General features: G+C 42.1%; 1 protein-coding gene across 2 annotated transcripts; it reads left to right on the top strand.

Annotated features, from left to right (window-relative positions):
* The first annotated feature begins 51 nt into the window (after positions 1-51).
* On the top strand, positions 52-16,318 carry PLAT (plasminogen activator, tissue type). 2 transcript variants are annotated; one of them, XM_074808271.1, is made up of 14 exons: positions 52-1,745; positions 6,486-6,587; positions 7,593-7,632; positions 8,033-8,164; positions 8,568-8,681; positions 9,047-9,221; positions 9,745-9,836; positions 10,096-10,270; positions 10,608-10,693; positions 11,089-11,284; positions 11,775-11,911; positions 12,000-12,140; positions 13,604-13,752; positions 14,598-16,318. In XM_074808271.1, exons 2-14 carry the CDS (start codon positions 6,507-6,509, stop codon positions 14,754-14,756), a joined length of 1,677 nt encoding a protein of 558 aa, XP_074664372.1. In that variant the 5' UTR covers positions 52-1,745; positions 6,486-6,506; the 3' UTR covers positions 14,757-16,318. The 2 variants fall into 2 exon arrangements, with proteins under 2 accessions (XP_074664372.1, XP_074664373.1); XM_074808272.1 differs by lacking the exon at positions 7,593-7,632.
* The last annotated feature ends 609 nt before the right edge of the window (positions 16,319-16,927 follow it).

Here is a 16,927-nt window from a genome sequence, read left to right as displayed (position 1 = left end):
GCAGCGGGCGAGCGGGGCTCGTGGGCTGCTGCAGGGCAACAGCAGAGCTGCCGTCTCCTTCCCACGGCGTCTTTAAAGCCCGCTAGACGTACTGAAATGTACTCTTGATCCCGGTTCGCACCTCACCCCCCGGGCCAAAGCACTTACACCGGGTTTGGACATCGCTGTCCTGGGGCTGGCTGAGGCGCAGGACAGCACAGCGAGGGCCAGGCGCCCGCTGGGGTCCCCAGGCACGGAGGCGTCCGGGCCAGCCGCAGGAGGGCATGACGGCACGCTTCATCGCTGACATTAAACAGTGCTGCCAAAACGCCGTCCTGAGACGGGATCAGCTTAGAGGTAAGCCAGTAGATGTTGCTTGAGGGAGGAGACACTGTTATTGCTGGCTTTCCTAAAGTATGTTAAGCACTACAGCTGGCACCCACACCACACTATCTAGACAGCTAGAAAGCTGTGAAAAGCCAGGAAATAGTAACTTCTGAAATCTTCCCCCACAGCCATTACTTTGTTAGCATCTTTAAACTAGAAGTCCGGTAGCAAATAACTGTTAGGTTTAAAAATAATGTAAATTAGCCCCTGCTCGCTCAACAGTGTCCAGTCATCTTTTTCTCAACAACTGGGAGTCCCTTCTGGAAACAGTCAACGCAGCTGCCCTTCAATCACATTTATGGCAGTAATGTTATCACCAGCACTGAGACTCTCAGAGAAAAACGTGATAATCTCGACAAAGATTTCCACAGAGAGAAGAGCTAGCCTGAAGATGGAGGTCCCTCACACACCGTTTCTTGCGTCTGTGCTTATACTAAATTGTATCAGGAACCTGATTTCTAGTGAATCAGTTCCTAAAAGTTAGGGCACATCCATTACTGTAACAGTTGCATCACCGACAATTTTCATAACCTAGACCTAAGTTCAGCTCTAAAACCAATCTTTCAGATTTGTCTGCCACACTTTTGATAACCTAGTACTTTGTGAACACACCCTGGTGAATAGATCTTCATTTTCCAGGATGGACAGCATCAGCAAACATTTAACTCTTTAGTCCTCAACATGCTATTCCTTATTTCTATGTAAGGATCCTTAGAAGTTTTGCTCATTGTCCCCACTTAACTTGAGAGCTGCTCCAACCCTTTCTTTTCCCAGTGGCACTGTTCATGGCATGCTTTGCTCCACAGACAGATCAGGGTCTCTCTGCCAGGCGTTTCTCAGTACTAGGCGCTTCTCAGCAGCAGGACTAAGTCTACAGATTGCAGACCTCTGGTCATGTTAGAAATAATACACTTGTGCAATACACCCCCTCACATTCCTAGAAGCATGATGTGACAGTTCATCATAAGGGATACATACTATTCTCACTGTCACTGGAGCTTAAGGTATTCAGTGGCAAAAGATTGTTTTGAAGACTGAATCTGCTGACTGGAAGAGAGAAAGAACAAACCAAACTGGCTGTAAAATCTAGCATGCCCCACTCACTTCAGCAAGCAAGCTCTCCTCCTGTCCTGCACAGACTCACTCCCTAATACTCTGGACACAAACCACCCTGTCCTGGATCATCCCCAGATCCTCTGGAAGGGTGGGGGTGGGGGAAAGGACGCCCTACTGCCCTCTGGAGTCTCCACCCCTCGAGTGGAGTTTTAAGTAGGAGAGGAGCTGTTCAGAGAGATCAGAGCAGAGACGCAGAAAGCACAAAACCAGACTGGTCTAGAAAGGAAATCATCAGCAGAATACAGACGAGAAAAAGCAAAAAGGTAGGTACTACTCTGCACCTGTTTCAAAAAGTGCGTTTTCCGTTTTCAACAGCAGTAGTATTGTCATTAAATATTATTATTTAATAAATCCCACTGAAGCACCGTGGTAGTTAACTAACCGAGCTATTGCCTTTCAGCTTTTGAAGAGATGCATAATGCTGGGTACAGCTACCTTTTAGTTGTTTCAAGAAAGCCTCAGCTATTCCAGGGAAAGGGCTGACAGCCTCAGGCTCTGACCAGTTAGCAGGGAGGAGTCTCCTGCACAAAGAACCTTAGCAAAGTAACTTAAAACAAAGGACAATCTCGACAACTATCTTGATGGTAAGGAGAGACCCAGAGAGCTAGCTGTGAAAGGACAATTTATCGTTTTCCTCGGAGGAGATCGGACTATGCCTTTCACCCCAGGCTCCCAACCAGGATAATGGAGGGACAAAGAGGAGGAGGGCGGGTCTTCTTCAGTTCTCCCTAAACATGCTTCTTTTCAAATGCGGCCAAAACCACAGGAAATATTGAGAATGATTTCCCAAAACGAAGCCAGAGTTTGAAATACCCATTTCCTCCAATGCCTTCGAGGACTACAGAATCTTACTTTTTTTTTTTTTTTTAATTCTTTTCCCCAAAAGCAGAGGTCTGTCTGCTGTTATACTTTAAGGAGAAATAGTCTGATATTCATCTGCTCAGTTTAGAAAAGCAATACAGAAGGCAGGAAAAGGCAGCAAAGATCTGCAGTCTTTCGCTTGAACTAGCAAGATAGCCATTCAGCAAGAAAACTATTAGTACTATAGAGTCAGAATCAAACTATTCTGGAATGGACATACTAGGTTATTGGGAGGCATGGGGGGGGGGGGCTACTTTAAATTTCTGTGAATGACTTTTTGTTCAACCTTGATAAGATAAATCCAGTTTTTAGGTCTTATTCCACATTGGTAAGATAATACTCACACTTCTACTGCTTAGAAGAGCTGTTATTAATAATAAATTAATATGTGGGATTTAAAGTATTCCTGATGATGATGCTTCAGCAAAGAGAGATAAATTTAGGGCATTGTATATCTTATGTGCTAATGTACCTGAAAGTGTAGAATCAAAATGTCAGAACACCACATCTAGGCTTATTGCTGGAGTATTTCTGATCAGAGAAGCAGCAAAGGGTGAGAGCAGAAGGCACAAACCGTTTAGGAGAGCCCTACCAGAAAGCACGTTGCTTGCAGGTTTCTGCTTGGAGTCTTGTAAACATGGTATTTTTCAAACAGCCATATGGTTTCAGTTCGATAGGGCTTATCATTTGTAACATTCCAACTGACTGACCTAAGCTGTACCTTTCCCGGTATAAACATCTGGCAACATCTGTTACCAGTTTTCCATGCATAGTGGGACAGTAGCCACCAATGGATGGACAGGCATCCCCCCCATGGAGAGAGGGAAAAGAGGGGGGAAGGGCTGCAGCATTATAAGATAAGCTAGCCTGGACAGGGGCAGAGAAGTAGGTGGAAGAAAGGATGTGTCATCCAATGCAAGACAACTTTAGGGAGACTGTCACTTTCTGCAGTATAAGCATGTGCTGTGTAAGATTAGAATCTGCTTGTATAGCAGACTATATGGAATAAACTTGATTATAACCATAAACTTAATTAAACCATGCAGATGCTCTTTAAATAGGGAGTCCTTTCATGTCAGTCGCCAAGACCAAAATGCCTTCCCCCCCCGCTCCCCCCCCCCTAATTTAAAAGATGTTTCCCACTGCTCCCTGAAAACTAGCTATGGTTTACCACTGGTTTCAGGCAGCTAGGACTTCCTCCAAGATGTTAGGCCAGCTTTGCCACTCTGTTCTCCCACAAAAAAAAGTTTCAGATTTCACCAGTGTTGCCCTGGTTTTGGGGCATCTTAGCAGGTACCTCAGAAATGAGGTCTCAACAATTCTTTACAGTACTTCCTAGAGAGAAATTCTTAACAAAGCAGCTCAACTCAGATAAGTAGTTTCACTGATTGAACCTTTCCTTAACAAGGTCTTAACTCACAGAATCTCATTTCTTAAAGCCATTAGTAAGACCTTCAAGCCTTCTCTGCAGACAGCAACAAAGATTACCAGTGATACTAACAATTAGCAAGTTAAAACCTTGCTGCTGTGGGATTCAGAACACAAGCCTGCATGGCTCCAATAATGAGCTACAGCTGCAGGGAGTAAGGATAACAGCATAGGATTACAGTGGCAACCAAACGACTCCAGGTAGCAGTTCAGCTCATCCACTTCAGCTTTGGGAACACTGCTGATTTAGTTCAGATTCAATTGAAGTCAATGCCTATTTAGAAATCACTCTTACGGCTTTTAAAAAGGCTTGCTATACAATGCAAAATGCTTCCTAAGAGGTAAGAAAGGGCTTGAAAGAATACTACAAAATCTGCATACTAGTACAAATCCCCAAGAGGTGCTCTGAATTACAAGGATCTCATCATCAAATGTGACCTAAATACAAGACTGGAGTAACTAATGTTCTCAGAAGCTGTTCCTGTGAATCTTTTCAGCCTGACTTGCAACTTAACTTTCCTCTTTGTGCGGTCTAACAATGAGAAACCACAGCCTAAACTATCCTGCTGTACTCCCAGTTCTGCTTGAGAGACTGGAGTATTTGTACCTTTTGCTTTTTCTTTGAACAGATCTTTAAAAAAAAAAAACTGAAACAAAACCAAACAAAACACAATAAAACCCACACAAACTCTCTTCCCCTTTTTAGCCTTGAATCCCAATTTATGACTCATTCACCTGTCATACTCCCAATTTCACTAGCTGTTGTCCAGCTGCCTTCTCTGGTTTTATATAAACAGAGTCTGAGCTCCTAATTTCTGGAAGTAGTAGTTTTCTCAAATAATTGGGGGTTAGCTTTTGACTTGCTCAGGGATCATATAATGTAGATGATAAAAAGCTGATAGTGTGGGAGACAGCCCCTGAATATTATTTCAAGCATTTGGAACTGCAGAGCAGTCCTAGAGATTGGGAATGAAATTGTATCTTCTTGCCTGCTACTCTACCTCACTCCCAGCTCTTGATTTGTATAGGAGGCATTATATTTTTAAAGGAAGAGGGAAAGTGGACCTCTGGTTATGGACTTGTTCCAAGCAGGGGGGGCTCCCATCTACATCACACTTGTGATTCATCATCTCAGCCATCTAGACTGACTGCTATAGCAGTCCTGGTTAGTACAGAGGTTCAAGCTAAATCTGTTCACACTGGTGATTACTTATGCCTCCTTTCATTGTAAAGAAGAGCTACTATTACTGCATGCAGGAGTAACTATTAGTTTTAGGAAGGAAAATATGGGTTCAAGTCAGAAAACCTATGAAAAGTTATTTGCCTTATTGTAAGAGTTCAGATCACATAATAATGACAACTCTGGTCCTCAAAAGCTATTACTCAACTATGAAAATCAGTAATACCTTCCCAGTTTTTAATAGATGTTTTGGACCTTGCTATTTAATGCCCTGTTTCCAAGCAGTCCCATAGGCACTACATTTCTAAACTTCTGACACTGTATAACCATTTGTATCCATCCCACTGAGTTAAATTTTGCCATTAACAACAGCCTCCCCTGCCCCCTCCCCCCCCCCGCCCCAACAGAGAGTCCTGTTGATGTACCAATAAATCCTCATTTGAAGTCCTCAAGTTCAGCAGCATTTCTAAACATAAAATAGAACTTTGCTAGCTACCACACATGCTGCTAAGGTCAGGCTTTACTGGAGTTCTTTTACATACATACATTTGCCTGATCTTTTACAGTTACTACAATGTCACCAGGATAAAGGAATGGGCAAAATACATCTTCTCGGGGATTTTTTTCTACAGGGATTAACAGAGGAGCCAGAAACCCACAAGCAAAGCGCATTGCCTTTGTAGGCAACAGACCACCTCAGAAAGCCCTTCACTGCCTTTGTCTGTCACATTCAGTCTGTTTTTCTGCTATGAGGATGAGATTAGAAATGGCGCTTAGTACAGCAAGGGAAAAAACCCGTGTTACTTAATTTCAGCAGTAAAAATTTGTATATGCCCAAGACTACGCTGTGTTATGAGCACGCCCCTGGCTGCTCAGAATTTTCTCTCCGCCCAGCGGCTGTCCTAAACCAGTCAGCGCTCACACAAGGTACTCTGCTTTGGTGAAAGAAATAATTTTTCCTCCTTTGTCAGGAAACAAACTGGGGGAGGGGAAACCAGAGCATGAGATGGTGGCATATCTTGCAAATCCTCTTTAACCATTATTATCACAGACTGACCCTTCAGCAGATTTTTTGCCCCCGCAAGAGATCTCTTACATAGGCCTCAGTGACCTGAATCTCAATTAATGCTTTCCATTCAGCATTGCACTCCCTCATTAGACAAGTCCATCTCTCTAATAATGACACGTGATACTGTTGGTTTCCAGCAACCCTGGAAAAAAGGACTTGGAATTTACTTCTACCAGTGTTATTCCCCAGGAAACACTCTGAGTTTCTTCCAGACCTAAATGGGTGTGCTTTGGCTTGTTGGCTTTCTGAGTTTATCAAGTGAAAGCACATCTGGATCCAGCCTGGCAGTTTCCCCTGTCCAGGGACACCAAGACAGCTAGGCCAGATGGCTAAGAACTACAAAGTGTGTTTTAACATAAAAAGAATTTTCATAATTTAAAACTTTTATTTAAACTCACAACCTTGAACTCCATTCACACTGTAAAATGCCTTTGTTCTTTGTTATTTTTTCTTTTGCCTCTATAGATAACTTGAGATTTGGAGGTGATGTGGAAAATACTCAGAACAGAAGGCAAACTCCCATGTCTCCTCCTGCTGGTGGGAGCAGTCATGACTGTTCAATGCCAGGTAAAAGGCTAATGCATCAAATAATGCTCTTACCATCCTCCCGCATTTTCAGCAGCTCTTCCTTCCCATCGACTCCAACTGTCTGCATCAGACAGAAAGAGAATCTGGTTATATGACTAGAAACCAGAGGAAGAAAAACCTTACAAGCTGAGATTTCTAGTAATGTGTTATCCTGGCTGGTTTTCATTTCAGTAAGCAAGTCTTCTCCAAATCTTGTTGGTCTATCTGTTCACTGTCACCTTTCACTGTTAGAGTTCCATTGTGACCACCCTTTAATTTTCTTTCTATTGTCATTACCTTCATCATTACTCTCACCTACAACTGGACGTTGATGGTTGCCATGGCCCCTCACTTTAAGCCTCACATTGCACAGCTTGAGTAACCCCTACACAATTCTAAAATGTTTAGTTTCTCAGAAAACTGCTATCCCAGCCTTCTTCTTTCTTTTTATGTTATTTTCTGTCTTGTGGCCTGATCAAAGAAGCTTTCTAAATTGGTTTCCTCCTTAAAACTCTATCCAAAATATTTAATTGGCTGCAGGAGACACATCTCGCAAAACAGTCAAGCTACAAAGGTTTATGGGGAAACTGCATGTCAATGAGCAAAAATAACTGCTCGTTCACATTTACTTCTTTGGAAATTATTTGCTTGAATCTCCTTCAAATAGCAGAAAGCTGACAAGCTTTAGTTAGCACTTGCAATGCCTCAAGAGCACACACATAATCACTTCACGCACAATGTCAATACAGCACATCCCAAATTCAAGTCACTCAGATGACAACCAATCACCCGGTAATCTGTGGCAACTCAGTGATTTACAATTCTCAGTACCCATGCTGAGGCACTAGAGGCACTTTTCATTGTACTGTCCGATAAGGAGGGCAGACAGTTTCTCAGAAGCTCCCCTGATTTCCTCAAGAAGAGGGCTGGGTCTTTGGAGGCACTTGTCCTCTCAGTTTTCTTGAGAGCGCAGTTACTCACAGTATTAACCTTCTTTGCTTGCAGGGCTTACGCATGCGTTTCAAACGGGGAGCCAGATCTAGAGGTAAGCCAGGCAAACTACAACAGTGTTACCTGGAGCTTTATGAACACAGGAGGGGAAAGCAGATGATACTGAGGGAATGGAGCCTGAGAGCTGTTTGTCATGGTTATCTGGATGAGAGATTCAGAAGGCTAAACACCAAACCATTAATACCACCCACAACTCAAAGAACAAAGTTTTCCCCTCCCTCTGCTCTTCTTCAAAGAAAAAGAGGCTGTTCAATAGTGGAACAGTACATCCAGCAACACAGCAGTGAGAGAGATGGGACAATTGTGATCTGAGAAGGAAAAAGGGCAGCCTTTTCACAGATACTTTTCTCCTGGAAAAAGGGAGTTCTTTTGCTCAGCTCAGCCAGGTCTTTTCCCTGAATCTCTAAAAGAGGATTTCCTTTCTCCAATTACAGCCATTTGCACAGACAATTCATCTGGAGAAATTTACCAGCACAGGGGAACCTGGCTAAGGCTCTCAGGGAGCAGAATAGAATACTGTAGGTGCGACAGTGGTCGGAGTCGCTGCCACACTGTGCCTGTCAGAGGTGAGTATGAAGAAAAAAAAGAGAAGGAAATGGTGGGGGAATGAGAGACTGTCCATCTAATCATGCTACAGAAGAACTCCATTGTCAGGGAAGGCGTTATCACACAGAAAACTTGGCTTAGAATACAAATGAAAATACTAATATATACCGACTCAGGCAGGACTAAGCAGGAGTGCGCAAGGGGCTGAGGGAAGGCTCCTAATAGCATACGTGGAGAGAATGAAGCAAAGGAAGAATGTAAGCACTACACAAAAAGACTGTAAGCACATGACAATAACACGTAGCCAGGGAAAAACAGAACAGGCTAAAGGAGACTGACAGAAGAGGAAAGATGGGTATACATTGCCAGCTTCTTACTTCTGTGAAATCTAACGGTATTTCCTGGCTTTTGCTTATTCCACAGCTTGCAATAGAAATAAATGCTACAATGGGGGCCAGTGTTCACAGGCATATTATTCCCCACAGCTCTTCATCTGCCAGTGCCACCAAGGTTTCTCTGGGAAGCAGTGTGAAATAGGCAAGTATACCATGTCAGTTACTGTGAACAATGCTACTGGTTTTAGCTATGCAGTGCAGAAAGACAAGGTACCCAGAAGCTGCTACTGTATACTAGGCTCTCTGTTAAGTTGCCTCTTTTTATTCTAAAGCTAATACTACCAAGAACTTTTAAGAAGGCCACCTGGGCTGTTCTCAGTGTCTCTTAATAAAACTCTAAATTTTGGAGCTGAAGACCTTTGTGTATACTTACAGTCTGCCTGGCAAGGCATTTTCACCAACTTACTAGATAAGACATCTGGGAGCCAAGTTTAAACGGAACAGAGACTGGGGAAGCAGAGTTTGGGATGCTGTCCTTATAGTAACATTTTGTTCCCTTTTGTTCAGATACTGAAATTAAGTGCTACAAAGACAGTGGAGTAACATACAGGGGTACATGGAGCATGACCGAGAGCGGAACCGAATGTTTAAATTGGAATAGCAATGGCTTGATGGACCGGACATACAGCGGCCAAAGAGAGGATGCTGCCGAGCTGGGATTGGGCAATCACAACTATTGCAGGTGAGGGGCTGATGGCACACAGGTCAGAGCTACAGGAATCAGCCCATTCTAAGAGCTTGGAGCAAAGGAAAGCCTAATACCAAGCAGAGAACGTTCTGCACAGGTACAAATACAGCACAGCCCATGAGCAGCAATTGCAACTTCTATAGACATTTCTGAACTTCGGATCTATCTAGACTGGATGCTTATGACAGATTACAAAATGCATACATCTCTAACCCCATAGTCTTTCCCTTCTCAGTGCCTAAAACTCCCTTTGTAAGCCAGTTTCCTGCAGCTCCAGATCCTGCTCAACTCTAAAAATACAGTGCTCCTGCACATGAACTAAACTGCACAAACAAGCTGTCCGCTCCTACTAGCTACTGGCTGTCTCATCCTCACCTCCATGTAGGAATCCAAGTGACTTCTGATGGTTCAGTCCACATCTTCACTGCAGAGCAGTATTAAGTTACCAAACTAGATGGCAGACATGGGACTAATAAGAATAGCTTTATAATAATGCATAATATCATAACTCTTTCAGAAACCCAGATGAGGATTCCAGACCTTGGTGCTATATCTATAAAGGGGGAAAGTACATCTGGGAACACTGCAGCGTGCCCTCCTGTTCAAAAGGTACATGCAGTGGGACGGGGAATGGACTTCAGAGCTTCCATGATTCACTGCATATATACAGGTTGTCTGTTGGCTTGTGCTATTTTTGCAGCCTGAAAAGTTGAGACTTATGTTAAATCATGTTTAAGCTTTTCATATTTATGACACCGAGAGACCAAGATAAGTATAGCTAATATACAGATGCCTTGACAGAAATCACAGTTAGGAACAGCTGACAGGTTCACATACATTGGTTAACATGCAGCTTTTTTTATTGAAGTTGGGAACATGAACTGCAAATCTGGAAGAGGCACAGATTACCGAGGCAGCCACAGTGTTACCAGTTCTGGAGCTACCTGTTTGAGGTGGAATTCTCGAATCCTTGTCAACAAGTTATATACCGCTTGGAGAAGAGATGCTTACCAGCTGGGCCTTGGTAGTCACAATTTCTGCCGGTATGTAGTCAGTTACAGAATTTTAAAAATCCCACCAAACGTCCTTGTGGTACTCTTGAGGCAGGGCTCTAGTCTTTTACGTGGATTATTAAAGCACAGGAAATACATTACTGCTGGGAATGAAGCTCACAGACAGTAGTCATTTTATTCCACCTAATCTATCTATGCTTCTCTTACATCAGACTCCATAAATGCAAATTCCATGTTCCCCTAGGGCCCTCTGTATCTCTAGAAAAATCAAGAAAAGTACACTCAGGTCAATCTGCCACCTTTAGGTCTCCCCAAACTCCCTGCAGAACTGATAATACAAATAGCGTTTCTCTTTCCTGTGTTGCAGGAATCCTGACAATGACAGCAAGCCCTGGTGCCATGTACTGAAAGGAAATCAGCTCACATGGGAGTACTGCAATGTACCTACTTGCTGTAAGGATCATAGCACTCCTGATTCTTCTCTTCCTTTGAGGCATTACTCTTCTGCATGTCATTTGTATTAAACTCAAGCCTCTTACAGTAAAATAAGAACTAGGGGGGAAGCAGCTTTTTGGAGTAGAAAAAGGTTCTGTGGCTCCGTTCTCAGAGAAATGCCCTTTTCTCGGCCAGAAGGGAAGACTGCAGAAATGGAGCACAGAAAAGGCAGGGTTTCCTTACTGTATTTTTCAAATCAGAATACAAGTTTCCTAGGAAACAGGAATGAGTCAGGTACTAAACATTTCATGCCAGGCTGCCTCAACACATACTGACGACTAACAGGCTCTTAACCCAAACTCAAAGTAAGAGTGCCTGAACAAAAAGTTTATTTCTGGGTTTGTCATCCACAGCCACCTGTGGCTTACGGCAGCAAAGAGTACGCCAGTACAGGATTAAAGGTGGCTCCTATGCAGACATTGCAGCTCACCCATGGCAAGCTGCCATCTTTGTGAAGTATCGACGAGCACCAGGAGAGCACTTCCTCTGTGGAGGAATTCTGATCAGTTCCTGCTGGGTTTTGTCAGCTGCTCACTGTTTTGAGGAAGGGTAAGTTGAGGATTCAGTACTCCCTGGGGGAAATCAATCTGAAAAATGGAAGCATCCAGTATAGCCTTACTGAAATGGTAAAAGACTTGGAAAAAAGCTCTTTATCCCAGAAGTCATTCTACACTACACCAAAGATTATTGAGTTAATTGTGCTGAGCATCACAGACAGGCTTTTATTGGGTGAACTAGCAGCATGGCATTGAGGTACCACAGCAGAATATGAAATAGCTGAAGAACAAAGTTGTCAATACACATGCAGAGCCATCTGAAACTTAAGAACAGCAAGAGGCTGGCAGAGGAGCTTTGCCATGATGGCTGTAAGCAATTAGCACAAAACCAAAGGCAAATAGGACACTTGAGGTCAAACTGCCTGGGTAATGAAGTAGTAATAGTGCTAAGATAAGAAAAGCAGAAGCTCTAACAGCACATCTTCAAGGGAAGGGATCCAATCCAGTTAACACAGGAAGTAAGACAGACTCTTGTTCTTCAGCTTTAGTACAAATCAGCTGAAGATTGTGCTGGGTAGGACTTCCCGTGCAACTCCCGAGGAAAATGAACAAACATTTCGAGTGAAGAATTACACTGTGCATCAAAGATTTGACTCAGAAAATTTCAACAATGATATTGGTAAGAACATTTCTGACCTTGTGACTGGAAAGTTCACGGTTGGCTCGAGTTTGTGATTAATGAAGTGGGGATTTTTTTCCCTCTTCAGCTCTGTTGCAGTTGAACTCAGATGCAGAAGACTGTGCTATTGAAACAGACACTGTCCGTGCTGCCTGCCTCCCAACACCAGAACTGCAGCTGCCTGACTGGACTGAATGTGAGATCTCTGGTTATGGCAAAAGTGAAGAATGTAAGTAGAGATATGTGTCTACACGTAAGTAGAAGATACTATGTCCAAAGTTTGGGTCCCCTGCCCTCAAAGAATTCAAGCCTTTAGGATCGCTTAATGTGTAACCTCATGAATTATTATATGGGCTTATATCAGCACTACAAAACGTATGTGTAAGTGGGAGATACACAAAATCAAGTTTTGCTGTAAGTTATTTCATTCATCTGAGTTCTGTCAGCTGCATGGGCTAGTAGAGTATTCCTTGATACTCTCCAACAGCAGAAATGCAAAAAATAGCACAATGGATAAGGCAGGAAAGACAGAAAGTTTGTAATCAGGGCTGCCACATTTCTGTTGTACTGAGTACATTTAGATATCATCATTCTGACAGAAATCCATTTCTGTCAAGATTTAATATACTATACAGTTGCAGCTAGTTACATTATTCTAAAAAACACATTGGCTGTGCAGTGATTAGGAAAAAAAAAAAGCTAAAGAAATAACAATCCCAGATACATATTAAAAGGCTGCCTAAATGTTTTTAGCGTGAGCTACAATAAACAGGAATAAAACCTGTCCAAAAGGTATACACAGGCTGACCTATATTTAAAACAAACAAAAAACCCCAGCTCTTATTTTACTCACACTTTCTACTAATTTCTTCTTATTCTCTAACTTGTAAACTCTTTGAGACAGAGACTGTGAAGCATCCATCATAACAAGACCTAATCATGATTTGAACTTATGGGGGTTTTGGAACAGACTTGAAGATTTAACATATAAGTGTGGCATAAAGTGTTTTTAGAGTGCTTTTAAAGCGAGTCCTCATCACTGCTTACAGGGAGTACAGGATAAACTCTCTGAGAGGGAAAGTATGCTGCAACTATAATTCAAAACTAGACTGAAAAACAAAAATCCTGCCAACTTTCAGCTTTGTGCAGTTGCAGCTATGCAGGAGAATAAAACCAACACCCAAAACAAACAAAAAAATCCCTTCCATTCCAACATAACACAAATGTACATTCCTATCCAGTTACTTAGTATTGTGTACAACAAGGGATCTGATTTTTGTTAGCGTCAAGTCTAATACTAAAAAAGATCCTGTTTCATAGAGTTTGTGATTTTCATAGGCACTTCCTGTGACTTCATTTTGATTGATGTAACTGTGCAAAGACAACTCATCCATCCAAGAAACCCAGCAGTCCTTAATTTGGGGCCTACAAAAACCTCTTTAGCATTTAGCTTGTTAAAGAAGCAATAGTCTCTCTCAACTAGACGTGAGCTCTTCTCACTAACAAAGCAAAAGCCCCAAGAATTAAAAAAAAGACCCTTTGGCAAGGAAATATTAGTTTAGCCACCCCCCCCACCCCCAGTTACTTCTGTTTACTCTCCCCTAAACTACAGAAACTGAACTGCAATTTTTTTAAAAAAACATATATACACATATGACATATAACGTATTTATATAGTAATTTTTCTTCCAGTCTCTCCATTCTATTCAGAGCACCTGAAGGAAGGCCACGTCAGACTGTTTCCAGCCAGTCGGTGCACAACACAGCATCTAGACAACCGGACAGTTACAAACAATATGTTATGTGCAGGAGACACAAGGCACCTTGATGATGCCTGCAAGGTAAACCCCAAGTCTGTTCCTCTTTTCCTTTTAGGTCTGTCCTTGATAGTCTGAGCTAACCAAACAAAAAGCTTCAGAAAATACTTTAAAGAAGTTCTGCATTTGGCTGCGTGGAAGTTCTAGTAGACTTCTGTTGAACAGAACTGCTGGCTCCTCCTTTTTTCTTCCCCTGGCCCTCATAGCTGGGAAAGCAGGCCACACTTAACTAAGCAAACTACAACAATACAGACTGAAAATCCCAAATACAGGAAATACCACAAAACTGAGCAGGAAACCCCACCTCTGCAGCATTTCCTAATATTTTCTCTTATGTGAGCATGCAAAACACTCGCAGGAGGTTCTGTAAGAGGAAGGGGGTGCCGCTCTACTGAAAAGTGGAGAAAAGAATTAAGGCCAAAAGATGGTGGAGAACAAGCATCTGTAGCATGAAGAGGGCACACATTCAATCCACATCTTTCCATTTGAACAGCTCTAATAATTTTGCTTTACTGTTACACACAGCAGTATAAATCACCCTGGGTCTTTAGAGCTTGGATAAGAGCATTCCTCTTTTTGTTCTTATCAACATTTCACCTACATTTCATAAATGAGCGCCATACAAAGTTAGAACACTTTAGCGTTAGATTTTTTTGGGCCTCTCCAAGAGGAACATCGAGGGATTCTGGAACACAGAAGTGGCTTATGTGAAAGCACCGTTACTAAGAGTTCTTGATTTGTAAGCATACTACATAGGATATTTCCGTAGACACTAATGCACCACTAAAGCCAGTGGGGGGAAAAAAACACACAAAACCAACCAACCAACCAACCAAGGAGATTGTTACTAACCTGCTGCTTCTCTGTAGGGTGACTCTGGAGGGCCCCTGGTCTGCATGAAGGATGATCGTATGTATCTAATTGGAATCATCAGCTGGGGAGTAGGCTGTGGCCGCAAAGACATCCCTGGCGTTTATACAAATGTGAATCGTTATCTTGACTGGATTCAGGACAACACGACATCCTGAGAAAGAAAAATGAACTATCCACAATTTGTGGCCATGCCTTTGCAGCTTTCTTCTGGGTGCTTTAAGGATGCTGACAGGGCTTCCTGTTTGTCCAGAGGCTTACAGTACAGGAGGAAAACACACTGCAACGTGTGGGAAGGGTACATTCACAAATTACTCTCCTTATTACAGGTTATCAGAAGGTAACACTCCTTTTCCCCCACATCACCAAGCCTTCTTCTTGCATCAAATCACTTGAGTACAATTAAAAATAAACTTTGGCCCAAAAGAATAAACTGAGAGAACATCATGCATCCCATGAACAGCTGTGCTGTTTTAGGAATGGGCATGAACTGAAGGCAGAAGGGACAGATTTAATTTCCTGAAAACTTCATCTCCCTCCTTCTTTGGCTGTAAATTTAGAAGACGTTCCCATTAGGCTTAATCTCTGTCCTTATACCATTTTACCTTGGTTATTTAAGCTGGTTCACCTTGACTCCAATAGAAAGAGCAAAGCTGTAGGCATGGGCTGCTTATTTCTGTATCAATATAGTACTTGCTTTTTCAGTTTGGAACTGATTCATTAACAGAGTCTGAGCTTAAACTCTCTGAGCAAATCCAGGATGGCATGCTGGTTACGACATTCTATTCTTCCACTTACTTCTCCTCCTGGTAGGAACTTAAATATTTAAATAAATATGGAATAGTTGAAAATCTTAACACCAGCCGTATCTGCCACAGAATCAACACATTACTTTTTGTCTATTAAATTTCTATGCATTATCATTTGATATGAAAGCAAAAGCTCTCTCTTTAGTGCAGCAGGGCAGAAGAAAGAACAAGCGCAATGGTAACAGTTTTAGGTGCCTACTAGATTTACATGCACAAGTAAAGATCAAGTCAATTGTCACAAGGCTACATTTGTCCTTTGACAGAAGGCAGGACAGCTATAACCACATCATCGTGAACTAGAATCTCAGTAGTCAAGCATTACTTACTTGCATTGCAGTTGCCATGTGACACTGAGCGGTATCTATGCACGTCCTAAGAGTTAAGTCTCTTTGAGAGATTCTCTCTTGTCCAACTGTTTTATAAAGCAAGAGAGAGCAGGTGTGACTACTGTTTCACAGAAAAAATGTAAATTATATTGAGGCTACAAAAGGAGTTTAGCTTTAGTATCTATCAGGCATTGTAGCTAGAAAACTAGTCTGTTTTATTTGGGAAATTCAAAACATTGTAACTCAAAATGTTTACTCTCACAGTTGTAAGGAGCTCTCTGATGATCTACTAGCACAGCCTCTAGTCAAATAGAGAAGTTTATACAATAAGTAAGTACAGAAGAGAGATTTGGTAAGGATGCCCATTACTTTCTCAGATGGGTTTTGTAAATGGCAACTTTACAGACGGTCCATGTCTTTCTAGCTACCAGCTTCAAAACTGACCTCAAGGAGATCTCTAATGTCCTCAGAGAAATGGTAGTGTTAAGTCCAGTTAGCTTCGGCAATGAGTCCCATATTCCAACCCATGGAAGGGGAAAAAACCCCAAGATGTTTATTAAAAGAGAGTTCAATTTTTTGGTGTGATTTTTTGTTGTTAATTGTATTTTATGAAGTATTAACCTTGAGAAAAAGACAAGTTAATTTCCATTCCTCTCCCCTAAACCCATATCCAAGTGCTCCTGTGCCTCACTATCCTGACATTCACAAGACTGCCAAATATTTGCAGCCTAGAAAACACCCAAAACTGTTCCAATGAGTAACACAGGTAAGCATCCTCAGGAATGAAATTTTTGTTCCACAGTTCAGTCTATTAAATACATTATTTGCACTTGACGTGATCTAACAGCTGCCAGTAAAATGTAACTGAACCACACCTGATTCTGATCTTTTAGAAAAATGCATCCTACAAAAATGTAAGTTGCAGAGAACAGTTTTACATCACAGCCGTTTCCAGCTCCTTGAAAATACCCTTACATGATGTATCTAAGGTGACAAGAGAGCCACACAAGCCTTAGCTGCCATTTCTGCAGCTGGTTGCTTCCTTCCATCCTGGGCTGTCTTCTGTGACATCTTCTCTGAAACTGACTTGAAGAAGGGTCCAGAATCACTTCCAAGTTTTTCTAAATGCTTCTTTATCCCTAATTTTGTAATAGATGCTTAATCTGGGAGATTTATCAAATCCCAGTCTAGTGA

Source organism: Strix aluco, chromosome 28, assembly GCF_031877795.1.
Source record: "Strix aluco isolate bStrAlu1 chromosome 28, bStrAlu1.hap1, whole genome shotgun sequence".
Taxonomy (NCBI): Eukaryota; Metazoa; Chordata; class Aves; order Strigiformes; family Strigidae; genus Strix; species Strix aluco.
The sequence above is the reverse complement of the archived record's forward strand: the minus strand, read 5'-3'. Positions and strand labels throughout refer to the sequence as shown.